Below are 24,615 nucleotides of genomic sequence, written 5' to 3'. Positions count from 1 at the left end.
TGGCAGCAGGAAGAGAGAGAGAGAGCTTCAATAAATTAAAAATAATTATTTAACCAAAAGACTTTTTAATATAATGCATTTTTAAAATGAACTAAAACATATTAAATAATTTCTTGTAGCCCCATACAGATTCCTAATGCCATACAGATAGTCATGAAAATTTGTGGTTGTGAATTTTTTGTATGTATGACAATGCTTGTAAAATTTAAAATGAAAAATATGGGATGCATGCAATAGGCAATTGATACATGAACAGTTCAGCTATCTCACTAACAGCTTTATTGCACTACAAATGATATGCACTGTTCTGTGATTTTTCTCAGTGACTGTTACTCTCTACACGCCTAACTATTATCTGTTTCTTGCAACCCATGTTTCCAGTTTCAATTTTACAAGTATAGTCATAGCTGTTAAAAATCCACAGGCACAAATTTTCACGACTTCCTGTATGGTATTAGAAATCTATATGGGGCTAGGAGAGATTATTTAATACTTTTTAGTCCATTTTAAAAACATGTTATATTGAAAAGTTGTTGTTTAAATAGTTATTTTCAGCATTTTAGTCTTGCATGTGTAAAATTTTTCAGTTGATTTCAAACATTTTAATTAGATCACAACAGAGACATGTGGTAGTTTCAGGTTTATTTCGGTTCCTCTTCAGCTGACTCAAGCATTATATTGCTTCCTCATGTGTATATTTTGCGAAAAGGCTGCAAATGTGAAAATTAGGGACAGTCAAGCTCACACATAAGCTTAGCAGCAATCGTTCCTAACTGCGAAATATTCGTGGCTAGAAAAGAAAAACAGGTAAACAGCAGTGGTATGCCAAGCACACTCCCATCACACACCAGAAAAAAGCTAGTTAATATTGCATTGGCATCCATTTCTGAGTTAAGTTGAAACATTCAAGTCTTAGCTTATAAGGTAATTAATTTAAAATCAGTTGCAAAATTTGTCCCAAATGAACAGACAGACCGAAAAACAAAGTACCCTCCACCACACATCAGATTCTAAAGCCAGTTAATGTTGCAGTATAATCCAGTTCTGAGCTGCGTTGGGAATGTCAAAGGTCTAGATTATTGGGAAGTTAATTTAAAATCAGTTGTAATATTTCTACCGAGCAAACAGGCAAGAAACAACCTAACAGAAACGTGTTAAAAACTGATTGTTCATTTATATATACATAAATCTACAGTGCAGCACCAGGTATTTAACTTTAAAACCAAATAAAAATTGATATTTTATGCCACAAGTAAGAAAATTGGTATTTAAGTAAATAAATATTTACTTTTAGAAATATGTTTTACTGACATCTCCTTGAAATGTGGTACCTGTACTTTGTCTCTAAAGAAGTTGTCAGTCCTAGCCACAGTTCATGCATAGCTTTAAAGGCTGAAAAAGTAAGTAAACAAAACAACTAAAACCCAGAGACTGAATCAGAACACCCATATAAAGGCCAAAACCAACAGACTCCTGTCAGTCAGTTGTCTTGCATTGAAAAGAATGGCTTAAAACAGGTGAGTGGGTGAAAACATTCATACAACAGCTGCAACTGATGGAGGCTTGTTTCAGTCAGTTGTCTCACACTGACTGAAACCACTCAAAGACAGTGAATGAGCGAAAACATTCATATAGCTGACATGGCTGTAGAGACTAGTTTCATTTGGTTGTTTCGTCCGACTGAAAAATGGGTGGAATGAAAAAACAGTCAACTGACCAATCGGTAGTTAAAAGCAGTAAGTTTTCCCATGACTAAGCACATAGCCTACTCCTTGCGAATAGCACCTAGGTGGCTGCCAAGCTTAGTTTCCCCATCCAATAGACAGATTACCATCAACAGTGTCACATGCCCTACTTCATGAGACACTGCTGAGAGGTGTTTGGTATTTAAACCAGAACAATGGAACGAATATTTCAGACCCCAGTGGTTGAACTGTGCTACAAGTACTTACAATTAAACTCCTATTTTATGTTTTCATGTTGCCCAGATTTAAAAATTGAGGAAAAAGTTAAACTCCCCTAAATATGAGCAATAACACATGTAATTGGCATATATTATTCAAAATTGCAATCCTCTCCAATACATCGTGTAAAATTTACATAAGTGAAGGAAATTAAATGTACAGTAGCATGTTCATACAATAATTTGTGGTACTGAATTTTATCAGTTTGACAGCAAGTCAAAACTCATCAAAAAATTGAATTTTGTATCTTGGTACAAGGTAATCGAGCTAGTTTCCTACATGCTGTGACCATAAATTATACATCAAAAATGTGTTTTTGAATGATCTTTCCTTTGTACTCACCCAGAATAAAGCAAACATTGATGAACATGGCTAATTAAAACAAAAAATCACAGCAGCTAAGGTTAAACCATAAGGATGAATGTTGACATCTGCTTAATGACAAAGTTTGTCACCATCCCTGTTTCTGTATAAAGCTTCTCTTATGAGCCACACTTTAGATGCTCACCACCTTCAAAGTGTTATTTTAAGCTCAATGAGAGAAACGAAGATTGAAAAAAATGAGTTTACTTCCCCAACTGGTGTTACAAGCTTATTAGAAGTTGGCTCAGTGATTTTCTGTACGCTGTGTAGAATGTAAATTTGAAAAAAATCTCAGGCGCAACAGTTTTTCTTCATGCTGTCACTGCTGCCAATCTTTAAGATACACAGTGTGTGGTGCAACTTGTATATGTAAGTAGTCTATGTAGTTGTTGCAACCGTATCATGTCAGATTTGAACATGAAAGTCTTTAAAATGCACTATCACTAAACCCTTGTTCTGTTTTCATGTGACATCTCTGCCATAGCACATTATCTGCACAAAAAGTAAATTTTCAGCACTTTACAAAATGCTTTCATCAATACCTACACTCCAGTCATTGAAGGGACACTCCTCATCTCCACACATCTAGCAGGCAAGCTCATTTTACATGTGTTAGTGTGGTGTGGTGGCTGTGCTGACTGTTGGTGACTTAACAAATCACCAGCCAATAAGAACTCACTAGCCAGAAATGGCCGACATTTCCTTTATCATGACTGGGATTATTCTTCGAGATTCAGTGTTTGAATTTAAAAGGCTGACAATCGATGTTGTTGCTGAATACCATTCATCAGAAATACTTGCAAAACGATGAGATTGGATTATAAGTGTAACAAGAAAATGTGGTGTCTGGCCTCCTGTGTGTCACCTGTGACTGGGTCCAATACATTTTGCATCAACTGTATTGATTTTTGATTGCTGGTGCAATCTAGCTGTAGTAGTATCATAATTTCATGTTGAAGCTAAACATTGCAAGTTGTGTTGGCAACGCCGATTGTGGATTACATCAGCATTTTGTGTCTCATGTCTCTCCTCTCAGCAACAGCCTAAAATATACTGTGAACTTCATCACCACCTGTGGAGCGAACCATCTGTCTTTTGTGCACTTATAACTCATTCAGTCACATCAAATGTCAATAGGAAGCAAACGAGACAAAGTCAAGTGAGACGTTGAGTGAAAACTTAGAATCGAGGTAAAACTTACTAGGAAGGAATGTAAAATTGGGGAATTTTTAGCATTTAGCATTGGTCTTTTGTGTTTTTCACAAGGGTTGTGAACTTACAATGTAGAATCACAAAAAATGTAAAATCAGAGGATGGAAATTCAAAGTTCCACTGCAGTTTCTTCCTTTGAAGAATATCACATACACCACTGTAAAGATTACTGAGAAAAAATATTTTTGTTAAGGCAGAGGCAGATTTTCATTATTTATCCTTGTAACAAGCACCACGGTGCATGTTCAGCAGACACCAGGTGACAGCAACAGATTTCAGGAATTGTGACTGTGTATCACCACAAATATGATGTTGAGTGCAGTGTATTTATTGTAGTACATTTTCCCATGAACCATAGACCTTGCTATTGATGGGGAGGCTTGTGTGCCTCATTGATACAGATAGCTGTACCATACATGCAACCACAATGAAGGGGTATCTGTTGAGAGGCCAGACAAATGTGTGGTTCCTGAAGAAGTGCAGCAGCTGTTTCAGTATCTGCAGGGGCAACAGTGTGGATAATTTACTGATCTGGCCTTGAAACATCAACCAAAACGGCCTTGCCTGTGCTGATACTGTGAATGGCTGAAATCAAGGGGAAACTACAGCCATAATTTTTCCCAAGGACACACAGCTCTACTGTATGGTTAAATGATGGTGACATGCTCTTGGGTAAAATATTCCGGAGGTAAAATAGCCCCCCATTTGGATCACGGGCGGGGGCTACTCATGGGAATATCGTTATCAGGAGAAACAAAACTGGCATTCTATGGATTGGAGCATGCAGTGTCAGATCACTTAATCGGGCAGGCAGATTAGAAAATTTAAAAAGGGAAATGTATAGGTTGAAGGTACGTATAGTGGGAATTAGTGAAGTACGGTGGCAGGAGGAACAAGACTTCTGGTCAGGTGAATACAATGGTATAAATACAAATACAAATAGGGTAATGCAGGAGTAGTTTTAATAATGAATTAAAAAATGGGCACACAGGTAAGCTACTCTGAGCAGAATAGTGAATACATTGTTGTAGCCAAGGCAGACACGAAACCCATACCCGTCACAGCAGTACAAGTTTATGTCCCAACTACTGGTAGCTCCACAGATGAGGAGGAGCTAGGGGAAATGTATGATGAGATAAAAGAAATTATTCAGATAGTTAAGGGAGACAAAAATTTAATTATTATGGGAGACTGGAATTCAATAGTAGGAAAAGGAAGAGAAGGAAAAGTAGTAGGTGAATATGGACTGGGAGAAAGGAATGAAATAGTAAGCCACCTGGTAGAATTATGCACAGAACATAATTTAATCGTCACTAACGCTTGGTTTGAAAAGCATGAAAGAAAGTTGTCTACGTGGAAGAGACCTGGAGACGGTAAGACAGACTTTGGAACCAGGTTTTTAATTGTAAGACATTTCCAGAGGCAGTTACGGGCTCTTCCCACAATTTATAGATTATGAACTGCAGATTAAAACTGAAGAAATTGCAAAAAGGGAGGAATTTAAGGAGATGTAACTTGGATAAACTGAAAGACTCAGAGGCTCTAGAGAGTTTCAGAGGGAGCATTAGGGAACAACTGACAAGAGCAGGAGAAAGGAATACAGTAGCAGAAGAAAGGTTAGCTTTGAGAGATGAAATAGTGAAGGCAGCAGAGGATCAAGTAGGTAAAGAGATGAGGACTAATAGAAATCCTTGGGTAACTCAAAAGGTGCCGAATTTTATTGATGAAAAGAATAAATATAAAAATGTAATAAATGAAGTAGGTGAAAGGGAATACAAATGTCTAAAGAATGAAATCAACAGGCAGTGCAAAATGGCTAAGCAGGAATGGCTAGAGGACAAACGCAAAGATGTAGAAGCATATATCACTAGGTGTAAGATAGATGCTGCCTACAGGAAAATTAGGAGACCTCTGGAGAAAAGAGAACCACCTGCATGTATATCAAGAGCTCAGATGGAAAACCAGTCCTAAGCAATGAAGGGAAAGCAGAAATGTGGAACGAGTATATACAGTGTCTATACAAGGCAGATGTACTTGAGGGCAATATTGTGGAAATGGAAGAAGTCATAGATGAAGATGAGAAGGAAGATATATTACTGCATGAAGTATTTGACACAGCACTGAAAGACATAAGTCAAAACAAGGCCCCAGGAGTAGACAACATTCCATTAGAGCTACTGATAGCCTTCTGGGAGCCAGCCATGACAGAACTTCTCCGCCTGGTGAGCCTGACCTATGAAACAGGCAAAATACCTTCAGACTTCAAGAAGAATATAATAATTCCAATTTCAAAGAAAGCAGGTGCTGACAAGTGTGAAAATTACTGAAATATCAGTCTAATAATTCATGGCTGCAAAATACTAACACTAACCATTTACAGAAGAATGGAAAAACTGGTAGAAGCTGACCTCGGGGAAGAACTGTTTGCAGTCCGGAGAATTTAGGAACATGCAAGGCAATACTGACCCTGAGACTTCTCATAGAAGATAGGTTAATGAATGGCAAACCTATGTTTATTGTAGAGGGAGACCGATAGGTGAATACAGTAAGCACATTCAGTAGGATATAGGTTGCAGTAGTTACTTGGAAATAAGGAGACTTGCACAGGATAAAGTAGCATGGAAAGCTGCATCAAACCAGTCTTTGGACTGAATACCACAACACCAACACAGTACATTTTTGCACTTCGAAAGTACACACATCAAAAAAACTTTTGCATCACCTCAGTTCAGAGAGTTCCAGAACCTGTACAGAAAATTGGAATAGATATCAACATAAATATCATTTCCGCTATTTTTACTGCTCATAAAAACCACACATTGCATGTTGTACTACCATACAGTGGAACCTTCAGAGGTGGCGGCCCAGATTGTTGTACACGGGTCACGTCGTCCATAAACAGCCCTTTCCAATCTATCCCAGGCATGTTCGATAGGGTTCATGTCTGGAGAACATGCAGGCCACTCTAGTTGAGCGATGTCATTATCCTGAAGGAAGTTATTCACAAGATGTGCACGATGGGGCGCAAATTGTCATCCATGAAGACAAATTCCTCGCCAGTATGCTGCTGATATGGTTGCACTATTGGTCGGAGAATGGCATTCACATATCGTACAGCCTTTACAGCACCTTCCATGACCACCAGTGGCATACATCAGCCCCACATAATGCTACCCCAAAACAGCAGGGAACCTCCACCTTGCTGCACTTGCTGGGCAGTGTGTCTGAGGTGTTCAGCCTGACCGGGTTGTCTCCAAACACGTCTATGACAATTGTCTGGTTGAAGGCATATGCGACACTCATCTGTGAAAGGAACGTGATGACAATCCTGAGCAGTCCATATGGCATGTTGTTGGGCCCATTTGTACCGCGTTGCATGGTGTTGTCGTTGCAAAGATGGACCTCGCCATGGATGTCGGGAGTGAAGTTGTGCATCATGCAGCCTATTGCGCACAGTAGAGTTGTTACATGACGTCCTGTGGCTGCACGAAAAGCATTATTCAACATGGTGGCATTGCTGTCAGGGTTCCTCCGAACAATAATCCATAGGTAGCAGTCATCCACTGCAGTAGTAGCCCTTGGGCAGCCTGAGAGAGGCATGTCATCGACAGTTCCTGTCTCTCTGTATCTCCTCCATGTTCGAACAACATCACTTTGGTTCACTCCAAGATGGCTGGATACTTCCCGTGGTAAGAAGGATGGAGGAGGGAGGGGGCATACGACACACAACAGCTACCCAGCTGCACCCAGCCACTGATGAAGCATGGCATCTCAGTAAACAAACCATTTCATCCATTGAACCAGAAATGGGATTTTCCAGTTCCCCCACTCCCTTCCCCCCTACGCCCCCTCTCCCCGACATTTCTTTAAAGAGTTCTACATCATTCTGAGCGAATTTCTGGAATTATTGAAATTATTTTAAATCAGTATTTGCAACTACAAGAAAATGTATTTTCATCACCAAATGAGCTTTGTCTCATTGAAATAAAATATAATCAGTGGTCTGTAATGGAACATATTTACATTCTGGCTTGCTTTCTATACCTAAAAATTGTTCGTCACAGGAGATATTTATGTATGTTACATGTAATTTCTGATTTTCGATCACATCAGGAAAAGTCATGTGTTTTGCAAGTTTTTTAGGTGTTCCTTAATTTGACATGTTGTTTTTTGTTTCATAGTTGTAAAGACAGATTTAAAATACCTTTAGTTATTATAAAGTAGCTGGGGTCAATATGGTTTCCGAAACAGGAATTTTTTTCTGAAAATTCATTCCAGTTTTGCAGCTTAGCTTTTGTAGCACTGTGGTCTACACCTGGAATACCATCTACAAATGTTTCAACCATCACTTTTAATGCTATATTTTTTTTCATTCTTGTTTGTGTAGTTTTCATGTGTCATTATTCACAAACAAGGTATTTCACTGTATAGTTGTATAAGTTTTTGATATGGTCTTTGATCCAGGCCCTTCATTATACTTGCTGTCACCCGAAAACCACTCATTCATCCATGGTGAATTTCAAGTAACACCTGCATTTCTATTGTTGCTCCATTAAAATTTGCTTCTTTCTGTGGAGTTTGCACAAAGTCAGCTCATTAACATCCTGATGCAGTTGCAATTGTGACAGAAACATGAAACAGTGGCTTATTAAATGAGGAACTAGGGACAGTTCGGGCACAAGCATATGAAAAATCAAAACCTCAGATATAAAAATAAACAATTTCTTCATTTGTCATGTTGCAAAGCCACACTAATTCTCATTTTAACAACTACCAAAGACTCTTAAAAAAATTACATCATTCCAGTCCAGAAGTCTACAGTCACTGTCTACCATGGTAGATAATAAAGTTCCACATGTTTATTATATAGAAAAATACTTCCCTTTTTCCATGTAATCATTGTAAAAAAGCTTGTTTTGTTATCTCGAACCATTTATGATCCAAGAGGAATGTTCGTTGTCAATATTTCATTCTTGCATGTGCATATGCCACCAGGTAGAAGAGAATTTGCCACATACAGGCCATTTCCCCAAGATTATAATTAGGAATTGATCTCCTTCCAAGTTTAAAGAAAAATTCAGAATATTAGCTAAATTTGCAGCAATAAATGATGTAGTATGCAGCAAACCCAAATTTGTATTGACTTCTGTTTTCATTGCAACAAATTCGAACTTCAAGCAGTGTGTTACTTATGTGTAAAGCATCAAAGTAACTATGACCATTAATGAAATGATAGGCACTTCATCATGAAGCTGACATAAAAAGCTATAACTAACGTAAAAATCAGTTTGTAACTGATGTATTTATTTAAAATTGTATTAGAAAGGTTGCAGGGTAGCCAAAGTTAGTGCAATGCCATGAGAGTGATGGGAACCGATGTGTGGGCAGAGACCACCTCAGCTGACTTCCTGACTGTGACCTGTCACGAGATCTGCATGTTTGTGTACCTGACTGTCAGGCTGGATCGCCAGTCCTGAGAACAGCAGGTATGGTCACGAGGTCAGGCCTTCACAAACACACGGCATATATGGCAGGTATCCAAGAATCCACTGGAAATATCCATGGCCTGTTGGTAAAATCACCTCGTGTGTGGTCAGCTAATGTGGAGGTAGGTTGGTAACTTGAACCGGAGCCCTCGCACCTCACAAGGCTTTCTGCAACACTGGGGGTATTCATATTTGACACAACTGCTTTGTTTCCACCCACTTGGCTTTTGTCTCAACTTCGAAGGTGCACCAGGTTTTGCTTGTTGTGGGAGGGTTGTCACAAACAGCTTTCTGTCCTCAGTTCAGTGGCTTTTGCAGGTTTCAGATTGTAAACCATGGTGAAACCAGCCAAAGTGAAATTCAACTCTAAATAGCTGCAGGACCAGAGGTTTGGGAGCATCAAGGCCCACAAGATGTCAGAGTTCCAGGCATATTGCACAGGAAGTCTCTTGCTCCCAGCAAAATGGAGAAGATGGGCCTTGTCAGACATGTGGATGGATCTAAGCCCTCCAAGGCATTTGCAGCAGTCAGGAAGACAGTGGACATTTGTCTTTTTTGTCAGTCCTCAGCAAGTGTAGTGCTATGATTATTAAGTGATGTATAGAATCTTGGAGGTTGCCCATGTAATGCACTGCCTAGGTGAGTGTCAAAAAAGTTCAAAGAAAGTAAAAACACTACTGTCGAGTTGGTATTTGAACCCTGGACAGACATTTGGTGATGTGATTTGAGTAAGGTTGTCAGTTCGCATTGCCCTGTATTTGTTTGTATAGCTGCTCACAGTTTGTTAAATCAGTTCTACATTGTGCTTTTATTCTTACCCAGATCTCTACACACCCTCACTGACCCTAATGTACTTAATGAAAAATGATTACATGAATTGATTTACAACATCCTTTGCACACAGAAGCTGTAAGCAGGTTTCTGTAAATTAGGGAATTTCTAGCGTGTCAATGGATTGTTTACAGAGACACCATGCATCATCATTGGCTGGATGCAGCGGACGGAGTAGGTGCTGTGTGTTGTATGCCCCCTCCTTCCTCCATCCTTCCTACCATTTCACCCCTCCCAACTGCTCCTCTTAGCTTGGAGTCAGTGAAGCCACTACTGCTTGCCACTAGCTGAGCAGCTGCCAATGAGAGTGGCAGGGAAGCAGGAGGAGTGGTTTGTTTGGATCTCAAAGTATTCACCCAAGTTATGTGTTGCACAGATTGATCACTGTGGCCCAGTTCATCAACACTTTGTCAGTGACTGATGACTGTGGGCCTGAATAGCTGTGGATTTCCTCAGTGAGCCAGAGCCGTGAGCCAATTCCATGGATATATGTGATGGATGGGGCCCACCAGTCTGAGGCCTGTCATTTCCCACTAACATGCAAGCCCCACGTGTGAGATATAGTCTCTCTGAATTGCCCACAGGCATGGCCCATTCATGTGTGGTGTAAATTGGCACATTTTCATCATTTATCCATGGACTGAGCACTGCAATGCGCATTCAGCAGACCAGGCCACAGCAACAGATTTCAGGAGTTGTGACTGTGTCTCACCACAAGTGTGTTGTACAGTGCGGTGTTTTATAGGAATTTTACTTATTGTAGTACATTTTCACACTTTGAAAGCAGTTTGTATATGTTTGAGAGGCCTATATCTTTCTGAGCTTATTTCTGAAACTATTGAAGATATTTTAAATTGGTATTTGCAACTGCAAGAAAATGTGTATTTTTGTCACCAAATGAGTTTCGTTTTATTGAAATAAAATATCATCAGTGGTCTGTAATGGAACATATTTACCACCTGTCCTGCTTTCTACATCTGAAAACAGTTACAAAAGATTTTGATTATACTTAATGTTATGTTTCATTTTTATTCACATCAGGAAACGCCATATGCTTGCAAGTTGTTAACATATATCTTCATTTGGCTCTGTTGTTTCTTCTATCATAGTTCAAGGTGGATTTAAAACACCCTAATGGGATTTTATTTTCAACAATTACATTATTTTTATCATGCAGTTTTGCTGATGTGGTGTGCCATTAAAATGGTATTCCAATAATGCTTTAAAACTTACATGCAGAGAACAGAAACGTTGGGTGATCTGGGAAGTCTGGCCAGCAGAGCTACATTCCAGATTGACTGCCAGACTTTGACATTCTCGACCTATCATTGCATGGCTTGATTTAATCTGTCCTTTCCTTTTCTGTCAAATTTTGGCATCCTCTATGGAAACTTGCCTTGTTTTGCTGTGAAGAGGGGGGATCTGCGAGGTACTCCCCTCCTGTCATTTTTGTTCTTCTCCCTTCCTCTCCAGACAAGGGGTTGGTTTCATTAATCCTTTCTTCATGTTCATGACCACTGTTCTTCTCCTGACAGTATCACAGGGATGATGTCAGCATCTTATTGGAGTGTTTGATGGTCTTCGGAGCACTCGTACTTTCGGATAATCTCTGTTTCCTGACAAGATAACTGGGCAAAATGAAAATGATCCCTGGATGTTGGGTGAGACGGAGGCAACTGGTGAATTAGTGACCATACAGTTGATGGACAGTTCATCATGTTCACAACAACCACAGCACTGTATCACCTCCACAGTTGCCAGTAATGATGTGTTGGCTAACAATCTTATTTCAAAGTATGTGCCTTTTCTATGACAGGCAAGCTGACGGCTTTGTCTCCACTCATATTCCGTAACAATAACGTAGCTAGTAACAAACAGCTTGGGCAGACCAAGACATCATATGGTATTGTTTATTGGTTACCTAAGTGCTTCAGATAATAGATGTTGAAGGGGCATTTCATTTGTAATCTCATTTGATGAGAGCCTCAACAGTGTGGTTGAGCTACAGCAAATGGATATTGCTGTTAGATTTTGGCACAGAGTAAACAAATGGGTGGAAATGAACTACTTTTCATCTGCTTTTAAGGCCACTCCACTGCTGCCAATATATTGGATGGTGTTAAGAAAGAAACATCTGTCCTGAATCTTACCTAGATGGTTCAAGTATCAGTGGATGGGCCAAATGTCAACTTGGCATTCTAGTAGGACTTGCACCTTGAACTGAAGAACATTATTCAGTACATTGCATCAACTTATATTGATATAGGATCTTATGATCTCCATCCAGTTCACCAGAGTTTCAATAATGCAGCCTGAAAGACTGACTGGGGCATTGTACCTCTTCTGAGATCAATTTGTAGTATGTTGAAGAACGTACCTGCAAGAAGAGCTGATTTTATAAAAGATTTAGTAACCCCAGAAAACTGTCCTTCTCTAAAGAGTTTTAGTCCGCTGCGGCTGGAAAATGAGGATGTGACCAATTGGGATGTAAAAATCGTCCTCTTTCCAAAGATGTACACAGACATAGTAAAAGAGCACAAGATTTAGACAGATACTTATAGCCAGTGAATGGTGTACCTCAAAAATCCTCTGCTTCTGGCAAAAATATCTTTTGTTGGCTTTGTTTCAGGACAGGTCACACCCTTTTTGAAGTAATTCTAATGTGTGGCCTTCATGGCACCTTTCTTGTACAATGCTTTGTCTTCTATTCCTGCTGATGTGGTGTCCTTAGTATTTAAGCTTGATGGGTTTTCTGCTGTGAAATTACTATGTGATATAAAACTTCATGATGAAGCTCATCTTATTCCTGCCAAAGAAATTAACTTAGGTCATGCTGTACAGTCTGAGTTTAGAAAGCTTAAAGTGCCTGCCAAAGGTATTTTAACTTTCACACCCAAGTACAGGAACTTGGTGACCAGAATGTTCTCAAACCTCCATCTAAAGTTGCCTTTGGAATGGCGATGTATCTGTAGATACATAAGCCTTTGTGGTCCAGCTCTGATTATTAGCAGCCCAAAAACTAGCAACAAGAGAATCTCAAATACCTTGAAGAAATTCTGTTCATAGATTTGGATGAGTGCTAAAGACTTTAATAAAGCTGAGAAAGAATTCACACAACTTCTTGATAAGCCAGAATTTTTAGCTACAAGAGAAATGAGAATCGATCACTTTTGGAAAGACTTATTTGATGGTGACATCACCTGTGAGCAATTGTATAGCATTCTTCAAAAGGTTCTCATTCCAAGCCATGATCAAGCCTTTGTAGAGCAAGGTTTTTCCATTAATAAAGAGTGTATGTTTGTCACATAATAAACCAGGTCATTGTTAGTCATACATCAAGTATATTATGGCTCAAATCGGATGGTGATGTCTTCAAGATTGACGAGGTTCTCATTCTGAGCCACGGTCAAGCCTCTGTAGAACAAGGTTTTTTCATTAATAGTGTATGATAGCCAACTAACCAACCAGGTCATTGGTAGTCATGCTGCCCGCCACAAATTCCTCCCCTGTGCTAACCTTTTCACCTCAGATTAGCACTTGCAACCTATGTCCTCAATTATTTGCTGGATGTATTCCAATCTCTGTCTTCCTATACAGTCTTTGCCCTCTACAGCTCCCTCTAGTACCTTGGAAGTCACTCCCTCATGTTTTAACAGATGTCCTATCATGCTGTCCCTTCTCCTTATCAGTGTTTCCCACATATTACTTTCCTCTCTGATTCTGCGCAGAACCTCCTCATTCCTTACCTTATCAGTCCACCTAATTTTCAACATTTGTCTGTAGCATCACATCTCAAATGCTTTGATTCTCCTCTGTTTCAGTTTTCCCAGTCCATATTTCACTACCATACAATGCTCTACTTCAGACTTACGTTCTCAGAAATTTCTTCCTCAAATTAAGGCCGATATTTGATATTAGTAGACTTATCTTGGCCAGGAATGCCCTTTTTGCCATTGCTAGTCTGCTTTTGATGTCCTCCTTGCTATGTTGGTCATTGGCTATTTTGCTGCGTAGGTAGCAGAATTCCTTAACTTCATCCACTTCGTGACCATCAATCCTGATGTTAAGTTTCTTGCTGTTCCATACTTCTGCTTCTTCTCATTACCTTCATCTTTCTTCGATCTACTCTCAATCTATACTCTGTACTCATTAAACTGTTCAATCCGTTCAGCATATCATGTAATTCTTCTTCACTTTCACTCGGGATAGCAATGTCATCAGTGAATCGTGTCATTGATATCCTTTCCCTTGAATTTTAATCCCACTCTTGAACCTTTCTTACATTTCCATCATTGCTGTCTCGATGCGCACATTGAACAGTAGGGGTGAAAGGTTACAGCCTTGTCTTACACCCTTTTTAATATGAGCACTTCATTCTTGGTCACCCACTCTTATTATTCCCTCTTGGCTGTTGTACATATTGTATATGACCCATCTCTCCCTGTAGCTTACCCCTACTTTTTTCAGAATTTCAAACGTCTTTCACCGTTTCACATTGTCGAACGCTTTTTCCAGGTCAACAAATCCTATAAATGTGTCTTGATTTCTCGTTAGTCTTGCTTCCATTATTAACCACAGTGTTAGAATTGCCTCTCTCATGCCTTTACCTTTCCTAAAGCCAAACTGATCGTCATCTAGCACATCCTCAGTTTTCTTTTCCTTTCTTCTGTTTATTATTCTTGTAAACAACTTGGATGTATGGGCAATTAAGCTGATTGTGCGATAATTCTCGCACTTGTCAGCTCTTGTCATCTTCAGAATTGTGTGGATGATGCTTTTCCAAAAGTCAGATGGTATGTCGCCAGACTCATACATTCTACGCACCAATGTGAATAGTCATTTCGTTGCCACTTCCCCCCCAGTGATTTTAGAAATTCTGAGGGAATGTTATCTATCCCTTCTGCCTTATTTGATCTTAAGTCCTCCAGAGCACTTTTAAATTCTGATTCTAATACTGGATCCCCTGTCTCTTCTAAATCGAGTCCTATTTCTTCTTCTGTCACATCAGACAAATCTCCCCCTTCATAGAGGCTTTCAGAGTATTGTTTCCACCTATCCACTCTCTCCTTTGCTTTTAATGGCACCAAAGGCTGTTCTGACTTTCCTGTATGCTGAGTCTGTCCTTCTGACAATCATTTCTTTTTCGATGTCTTTACATTTTTCCTGGAGCCAATTCGTCTTAGCTTCCCTGTACTTCCTATTTATTTCATTCCTCAGTGACTTGTATTTCTGTATTCCTGAGTTTACCAGAACATTTTTGCACTTTCTCCTTTCACCGATCAATTGAAGTATTTCATCTGTTACCCATAGTTCCTTTGCAGTTACCTTCTTTGTACCTACGTTTTCCTTCCCAACTTCTGTGATGCCCTTTTCAGAGATGTCCATTCCTCTTCGACTGTACTGCCTACTGAGTTGTGCCTTATTGCTGTATCTATAGCCTTAGAGAATTTCAACCATATCTCATCATCCAGTAGTGCTTCCATATCCCAGTTCTTTGTGTATTGATTCTTCCTGATCAACGTCTTAAACTTCAGCCTGCTCTTCATCACTACTGTATTGTTATCTGAGTCTATATCTGTTGCTGAGTATGCCTTACAATCCAGTATCTGGTTTCGGAATCTCTGTCTGACCCTGATGTAATCTAACTGAAATCTTCCCGTATTACCTGGCCTCTTCCAACTATACCTCCTCCTCTTGTGATTCCTGAACAGAGTATTCACTATTACTAGCAAAAACTTGTTACAGAACTCAATTAGTCTTTCTCCTCTCTCATTCCTAGTCCCAGGCCTTTATTCTCCTGTAACCTTTTCTTCTACTCCTTCCCCTACAACTGCATTCCAGTCTCCCATGACTACTAGATTTTCATATCCCTTTACATACTGTATTACCCTTTCAATATCCTCATATACTTTCTCTATCTCTTCATCTTCAGCTTGTGACATTGGCCATGTATACCTGAACTATTATTGTCAGTGTTAGTTTGTTGTCGATTCTGATAAGAACAAGCCTATCACTGAACTGTTCACAGTAACACACTCTGTCTTCCTATTCATAACACATCCTACTCCCATTAAACCATTTCCTGCTGTTGTTGATATTACCCTATACTCATCTGACCGGAAATCCTTGTCTTCTTTCCACTTCACTGACCCCTACTATATCTAGATTGAGCCTTTGCATTTCCTTTTTTAGATTTTCTAGTTTTCCTACCATGTTCAAGCTTCTGACATTCCATGCCCCGACTCATAGAATGTTATCCTTTCATTGATTATTCAATCTTTTTCTCATGGTAACCTTCTCCATGGCAGTCCCCTCCCAGAGATCCGAATGGGAGACTATTCCAGAATCTTTTGTCAATGGAGAGATCTTCATGACACTTATTCAATTGCAGACCACATGTCTTCTGGATACACATTATGTATCTTTAGTGCAGTGGTTTCCATTGCCTTCTGCATCCGCATGCTGTTGATCGTTGCTGATTCTTCCACCTTTAGGGGCAATTTCCCACCCCTAGGACAAGAGTGTACCCTGAACTTCTGCCCGCTCCTCTGCCCTTTTTGACAAGGCTGTTGGGACAATGAGGGGCGACTTCGTATGCCGGAAGTCTTCGGCTACCAATGTTGATTATTAATCAAAATCTAAGCAGCGGCGGTATTCGAACCTGGGACTGAAGACGTTTTGATTAAGAATCAAAGACGCTACCCCTAGACCATGGGTGCATCAGGTATATGATAGGTGAAATCAGCTGGCGATGTCTTCAAAATTGACGTTAACAAGAGAACAATTTGGGACTATCGCTGTGCTCATGATCAGTATGATGAGGCTTTAAAGCAATGTGAAGAGGATGAAGAAGCTAAGAGAGCTACAGGGAAATTATCCAGCAGGTTAATGAACTGAAGGCCAAAAAGTCATGGATACTGCCTGAGAGCCACTGAACCGAATGGAATTGATGAAGAGATTGATTCTCTCAGAAAGAAGTTTTGAGTGGTTTTCATTGATTGATTTTAATTGGTTGTTTGACTTTTTATTAACTGGCAGAATGATGAGTATTATTTGCAGAGGAAAAGTCACTGTACATACTCTGTTGTTGTCATTCTTATTTTTGAACTTAATTTTTATGTTATGCAACATATGCTTTTTATGTTTTTTTTTCTGTTAATTCAAAATTCAAGTTAACTCATTAATAAATACAGAGGTGCTGACAATAACTTGCTGTTCGTTCAAAATTGGACTTAATAATGTGTTCAGTGCCCCCCCCCCCCCCCCCCCCCATGAACCATGGACCTTGCCGTTGGTGGGGAGGCTTGCGTGCCTCAGCGATACAGATAGCCGTACCGTAGGTGCAACCACAACGGAGGGGTATCTGTTGAGAGGCCAGACAAACGTGTGGTTCCTGAAGAGGGGCAGCAGCCTTTTCAGTAGTTGCAAGGGCAACAGTCTGGATGATTGACTGATCTGGCCTTGTAACAATAACCAAAACGGCCTTGCTGTGCTGGTACTGCGAACGGCTGAAAGCAAGGGGCAACTACAGCCGTAATTTTTCCCGAGGGCATGCAGCTTTACTGTATGATTACATGATGATGGCGTCCTCTTGGGTAAAATATTCCGGAGGTAAAATAGTCCCCCATACGGATCTCCGGGCGGGGACTACTCAAGAGGATGTCGTTATCAGGAGAAAGAAAACTGGTGTTCTACGGATCGGAGCGTGGAATGTCAGATCCCTTAATCGGGCAGGTAGGTTAGAAAATTTAAAAAGGGAAATGGATAGGTTGAAGTTAGATATAGTGGGAATTAGTGAAGTTCGGTGGCAGGAGGAACAAGACTTCTGGTCAGGTGACTACAGGGTTATAAACACAAAATCAAATAGGGGGAATGCAGGAGTAGGTTTAATAATGAATAGGAAAATAGGAATGCGGGTAAGCTACTACAAACAGCATAGTGAACGCATTATTGTGGCCAAGATAGATACGAAGCCCACACCTACTACAGTAGTACAAGTTTATATGCCAACTAGCTCTGCAGATGACGAAGAAATTGAAGAAATGTATGATGAAATAAAAGAAATTATTCAGATTGTGAAGGGAGACGAAAATTTAATAGTCATGGGTGACTGGAATTCGAGTGTAGGAAAAGGGAGAGAAGGAAACATAGTAGGTGAATATGGATTGGGGGACAGAAATGAAAGAGGAAGCCGCCTGGTAGAATTTTGCACAGAGCACAACATAATCATAACGAACACTTGGTTTAAGAATCATGAAAGAAGGTTGTATACATGGAAGAACCCTGGAGATACTAAAAGGTATCAGATAGATTATATAATGGTAAGACAGAGATTTAGGAACCAGGTTTTAAATTGTAAGACATTTCCAGGGGCAGATGTGGACTCTGACCACAATCTGTTGGTTATGACCTGTAGATTAAAACTGAAGAAACTGCAAAAAGGTGGGAATTTAAGGAGATGGGACCTGGATAAACTAAAAGAACCAGAGGTTGTACAGAGATTCAGGGAGAGCATAAGGGAGCAATTGACAGGAATGGGGGAAATAAATACAGTAGAAGAAGAACGGGTAGCTTTGAGGGATGAAGTAGTGAAGGCAGCAGAGGATCAAGTAGGTAAAAAGACGAGGGCTAGTAGAAATCCTTGGGTAACAGAAGAAATATTGAATTTAATTGATGAAAGGAGAAAATATAAAAATGCAGGAAGTGAAACAGGCAAAAAGGAATACAAACGTCTCAAAAACAAGATCGACAGGAAGTGCAAAATGGCTAAGCAGGGATGGCTAGAGGACAAATGTAAGGATGTAGAGGCCTATCTCACTAGGGGTAAGATAGATACCGCCTACAGGAAAATTAAAGAGACCTTTGGAGATAAGAGAACGACTTGTATGAATATCAAGAGCTCAGATGGAAACCCAGTGCTAAGCAAAGAAGGGAAAGCAGAAAGGTGGAAGGAGTATATAGAGGGTCTATACAAGGGCGATGTACTTGAGGACAATATTATGGAAATGGAAGAGGATGTAGATGAAGATGAAATGGGAGATACGATACTGCGTGAAGAGTTTGACAGAGCACTGAAAGACCTGAGTCGAAACAAGGCCCCCGGAGTAGACAATATTCCATTGGAACTACTGACGGCCGTGGGAGAGCCAGTCCTGACAAAACTCTACCATCTGGTGAGCAAGATGTATGAAACAGGCGAAATACCCTCAGACTTCAAGAAGAATATAATAATTCCAATCCCAAAGAAAGCAGGTGTTGACAGATGTGAAAATTACCGAACTATCAGCTTAATAAGTCACAACTGCAAAATACTAACACGAATTCTTTACAGATGAATGGAAAAACTAGTAGAAGCCAACCTCGGGGAAAATCAGTTTGGATTCCGTAGAAACACTGGAACACGTGAGGCAATACTGACCTTACGACTTATCTTAGAAGAAAGATTAAGGAAAGGCAAACCTACGTTTCTAGCATTTGTAGACTTAGAGAAAGCTTTTGACAATGTTGACTGGAATACTCTCTTTCAAATTCTAAAGGTGGCAGGGGTAAAATACAGGGAGCGAAAGGCTATTTACAATTTGTACAGAAACCAGATGGCAGTTATAAGAGTCGAGGGACATGAAAGGGAAGCAGTGGTTGGGAAGGGAGTAAGACAGGGTTGTAGCCTCTCCCCGATGTTGTTCAATCTGTATATTGAGCAAGCAGTAAAGGAAACAAAAGAAAAATTCGGAGTAGGTATTAAAATTCATGGAGAAGAAATAAAAACTTTGAGGTTCGCCGATGACATTGTAATTCTGTCAGAGACAGCAAAGGACTTGGAAGAGCAGTTGAATGGAATGGACAGTGTCTTGAAAGGAGGATATAAGATGAACATCAACAAAAGCAAAACAAGGATAATGGAATGTAGTCTAATTAAGTGGGGTGATGCTGAGGGAATTAGATTAGGAAATGAGGCACTTAAAGTAGTAAAGGAGTTTTGCTATTTGGGGAGCAAAATAACTGATGATGGTCGAAGTAGAGAGGATATAAAATGTAGACTGGCAATGGCAAGGAAAGCGTTTCTGAAGAAGAGAAATTTGTTAACATCCAGTATTGATTTAAGTGTCAGGAAGTCATTTCTGAAAGTATTTGTATGGAGTGTAGCCATGTATGGAAGTGAAACATGGACGATAAATAGTTTAGACAAGAAGAGAATAGAAGCTTTCGAAATGTGGTGCTACAGAAGAATGCTGAAGATTAGATGGGTAGATCATGTAACTAATGAGGAAGTATTGAATAGGATTGGGGAGAAGAGAAGTTTGTGGCACAACTTGACCAGAAGAAGGGATCGGTTGGTAGGGCATGTTCTGAGGCATCAAGGGATCACCAATTTAGTATTGGAGGGCAGCGTGGAGGGTAAAAATCGTAGAGGGAGACCACGAGATGAATACACTAAGCAGATTCAGAAGGATGTAGGTTGCAGTAGGTACTGGGAGATGAAAAAGCTTGCACAGGATAGAGTAGCATGGAGAGCTGCATCAAACCAGTCTCAGGACTGAAGACCACAACAACAACAACAATGTGTTCAGAAATACAGAAGTCCTTGCTTTTTTTTTGTCAACTTACCTCTTTACTTGCACTTTAGATCTCTAAATTTGTTAGAAACAAATGCTAATACCGTCTGGAAATTAGGGAATATCACTTTGGGAAACTTGCGGCAACCCTCTGTAAGCCATAGAAACTCATCACAAAATATAGTTTACTTGTTTAGAATTAAGAGAGCTGCCACCCCTCTAAATGTGTTCATTGGGCCATGGACACATTGTGTGGCAGACCTGACAGAAAATTTCCACACTAAATAGTACCCCTCTGGCGTTGTCTGACTGCCTGTGCAAGCCCCTTTATTTGATGCTGCTTTGGCTACTTGTGCATCGATGAAGATGAAATGAAACGATCATGACAACACCAATGCACTGTGATTAACTAGTGGTGCTCCCAGAGTGTCATCCTCCACATATATTTTGTAAAAACGGCATGCTTTAATTCTAGAGCTTTACAGTCAGTGCAGTGTCAGTGATATCAAATGTCACCATCATAAGATTTTTGCAATTTCTCTGATGCTGATTTTTCATATTTGGAATAAACTTTAACAGTAAAATTGTTCACCCATTTTATGAGACTAATTGCTTTCATATTCTGTTTCTAGGTCTGTGAACACTGCAGCTATAGAAATGCCAAAGAGTATAACTGGCAAAATAAGACAATAATATTAGCTGCTGATTATGCATCCAATGGAATTTACAATTTTATAATTCCTCTTCGAGCTCACTTTCGTTCCAAAACTTCACTGAACCCCATCATTTTACTGCTGGAACGAAGACCAGATATTGCTTTCCTTGACTCGATATCTTATTTTCCTCTAGTATATTGGATGCTTGGTTCCATTGATTGGTAAGTAAAGCAATTTCTTAGCAGGATAAAGGATACATTTTTAGTATAGTTACATTATATGTAAATATTATAATTAAACATCTCAATTTTTTTTTTTTTTTACTTTAAATGGCGTATTTGGCACTTTCAGAAAATATTAAAGATCTAGCTTTTCACCTACTATCATCAAAAATCAAAAGGTGGAGCCCATGTAGTTGTGATATGATGTCCATCACTCGTATATGATTGTGAGACTATTTAGAAAATTTGTGTACCTGCCAGATATGTTCACTTACATATACGAGGGCGGTTCAGAAATTAACCTCCGATTGGTCACAGTGCGGGTTGTGGGGGGAGTAGCGACGCCATCTGTGTGTTCACGCACTCTACAGGTCAGTCGGCATCAAGCCGTGGTCGAGTGAACGTCGTACCTGCGCTAGTTTAGTTTTTGTGGCAGTTTGAAATGTGTGCTGCAATAGAAAACCCTGCCAAATGTGAAGTGCATGCTGTCATAAGGTTTTTTTACAGCCAAAGGATATTCTGCAGCAGCTATTCATCGTGAGCTTTGTGCCGTGTACGGACCAAGAGTTATGAGTGAAGGAGTTTTCCGTGAATGGGTACGTTTATTTAAAAGTGGACGAGAAAACGTTCATGATGAAGAGAGGAGTGGTAGACCATCATTGGTGACTGACGAACTCGTTCAGACAGTTGATGCAAAAGTTCGTGAAAATCGACGTTTCTCAATGTCGGAGTTGTCTACTGGTTTTCCACAGATTTCTAAGACTCTCTTGTACGAGATAGTGACAGCAAGATTGGGTTACCGTAAGTTCTGTGCATGATGGGTGCCCAAAATTCTTACCGACCACCACAAAACTCAAAGAATGGCCTCTGCATTAGACTTTCTGTCACGTTATGAGGACGAAGGAGAACCATTGTTAAACAGAATCGTGACCGGTGACGAAACCTGGATTAAGTACGTGAACCCTGAGACAAAAGAACAATCAAAGATGTGGGCACATTCAAATTCGCCTACCAAACCAAGAAAAGCCTCGCAAGATTTTTCTGCCAGAAAACTGATGGCAACGGTGTTTTGGGATGCCAAAGGGGTGTTGTTGGTTGAATTCATGGAACGTGGTACGACCATTAATCAAGACGTGTACTGTGAAACAATAAAAAAGTTACGACGGGCTATACAGAACAAACGCCGTGGTATGCTGACTTCCGGTATCGTTTTTTTGCACGATAACGCCCGTCCTCACTCTGCTCGCAGAACAACGGCCCTTCTTGAGTCCTTCAAGTGGGACGTTATCAACCATCCACCTTACAGCCCAGACCTGGCGCCAAGTGATTATCACCTCTTCATGCATTTGAAGAAATGGCTCGGGTCACAGCGGTTTGATGACGACGAAGAGCTCAAAGATGCGGTCACAGGCTGGCTCCAGGCACAAGCGGGTGATTTTTATGCAGAAGGAATTTCAAAGCTTGTGAAGAGATACGATAAGTGCCTCAATCGCTATGGAGACTATGTAGAAAAATAGTGCAAAGATGTAGTTGTAAGATGTATATATTAAAATATTTTTATTTAACTTGGTGTATTTTTTTAAATCAACCGGAGGTTACTTTCTGAACGGCCCTCGTATATGCCTCAGCATCTGTACTCTGCAAACCACTGTTAGGTTCACTGCATGTGTTCAGGGTCCTTGCTATTCTGTTCATGTATAGCACAGCAAGAATAACTGATAAAAACTTCTGTGTATGCGCACTGTAATTAGTCTAATCTTGTCTTTGCCACCCCCACAGAAACTATACATAGGGGGCTGTAGTATACTCGTACATGTTGTAAGTATGCTTTCATGGGCTAGTTGACATCTGTCTTAGAGGGTATGAACACCATTTCCTTTATGCCATGTAGATCCAACATGTGATCATTCATGGCACCTTTCTTCACATATGTTTAACATATTATTTTAGTCTTATTTAGTATGGAACCAAACAATTGAACTACGTTCAAGAATGGATCACATGAATGTTTAGTAACCAATCTCTGCTGTAGACTGAATGTTTCAAGCTCCTCCTTGGCAAATGACATTATTGCCCCTTTATCTAGTTTACTGAACATATGAATCATTCTACTTGTTTTAGTACCACATGTGTGCTTTTTGTCAGAAGTTCAATCATATGGGATACCAAGTGAAATTTGTGAATGGATTGAGGATTTTTTTGGTAGGGATAGTGTAGCATGTTATTGTGGATGGAGAGACATTGACAGATGTAGAAGTAAATTTGTGTGTGCCCCAGGGAAATGTGTTGGGACCTTAGCTGTTCATGTTGTATATTAATGACCTTGTGGGACAATATTAATAGTAAACTGAGACTTTTTACAAACGATGCAGTTATCTATAATGAAGTACTGTCTGAAAGAAGCTGCATGAATATTCAGTCAGATCTTGATAAGACTTCACAGTGGTGCAACGATTTGCAACTTACTTTAAAAAAGAAATGTAAAATTACGCAATTAATACATCAAAACAAATGTACTGTCCTATGACAATAAGATCAGTGAGCTACACTCGTACAAATACCTGGGTGTAACACTCTGTAGTGATACAAAATGGATGATCACATAGGCTCAGTTGCGGGTAAGGCAGGTGGAAGACTTCAGTTTATTGGTAGAATACCAGGGAAATGCAATCACTCTACAATGGAGATTGCTTACAAATAACTCATGTAGCCCATTCTAGAATATTGCTCAAGTGTGTGGAACCCAGGCCAAATAGGATTAACAGAGATATTGAACGCATGTGGAGAAGGGCAGCATGAATGGTCACTGGTTTGTTTGACGTGTGCTCACAAAACTGAACAAGAAGACTCTTGAAGATAGATGTAAACTATCCAGAGAAAGCCTACTTTCAAAATTTCAAGAACTAGCTTTAAATGATTACTGTAGAAATATACTACAACCATCTGCGTATAGTCACCTAGGGATTGTGAGAAGATTATTACACTAATTACAGCATGCACAGAAGCATTTAAACAAACATTTTTCTGACGCACCATATGTTAGTGGAATAGGAAGAAACGTTAATAACTGTTACAATTGGATGCAGATGTAGTTGGTATTTTGGTAATCATGTTACAACAGTGGCATAGTGTTCACTGATACCACTTTCATTGTGGATATCCTGAAAGAGGTGATGTCTGTATGCTGTCATTATGTATAATATATTTCAGTCATGAGTGAGCTTCAGAATTATTTGTTCTAGTATTTTTAAGAGCAAGCATTTAATGTTGTTCTCAGAATGTCTTGTCTCCCCCCCCCCCCCCCCCCCCCCCCTTATGAAACTGTAACT

General features: G+C 39.8%; 1 protein-coding gene across 1 annotated transcript in view; it reads left to right on the top strand.

Moving 5' to 3' along the window:
• LOC126460891 (potassium channel subfamily T member 2) overlaps window positions 1-24,615 on the top strand; it is a 627,462-nt gene that overhangs the window by 487,696 nt on the left and 115,151 nt on the right. The window contains exon 17 of the mRNA XM_050095956.1: window positions 21,042-21,286. Within this exon, the coding sequence (XP_049951913.1) occupies window positions 21,042-21,286 (245 nt within the window). The remainder of the gene's footprint in view (window positions 1-21,041; window positions 21,287-24,615) is intronic.

The sequence above is a fragment of the Schistocerca serialis genome, chromosome 1, assembly GCF_023864345.2.
Source record: "Schistocerca serialis cubense isolate TAMUIC-IGC-003099 chromosome 1, iqSchSeri2.2, whole genome shotgun sequence".
NCBI classification, from domain to species: Eukaryota; Metazoa; Arthropoda; class Insecta; order Orthoptera; family Acrididae; genus Schistocerca; species Schistocerca serialis.
The sequence above is the reverse complement of the archived record's forward strand: the minus strand, read 5'-3'. Positions and strand labels throughout refer to the sequence as shown.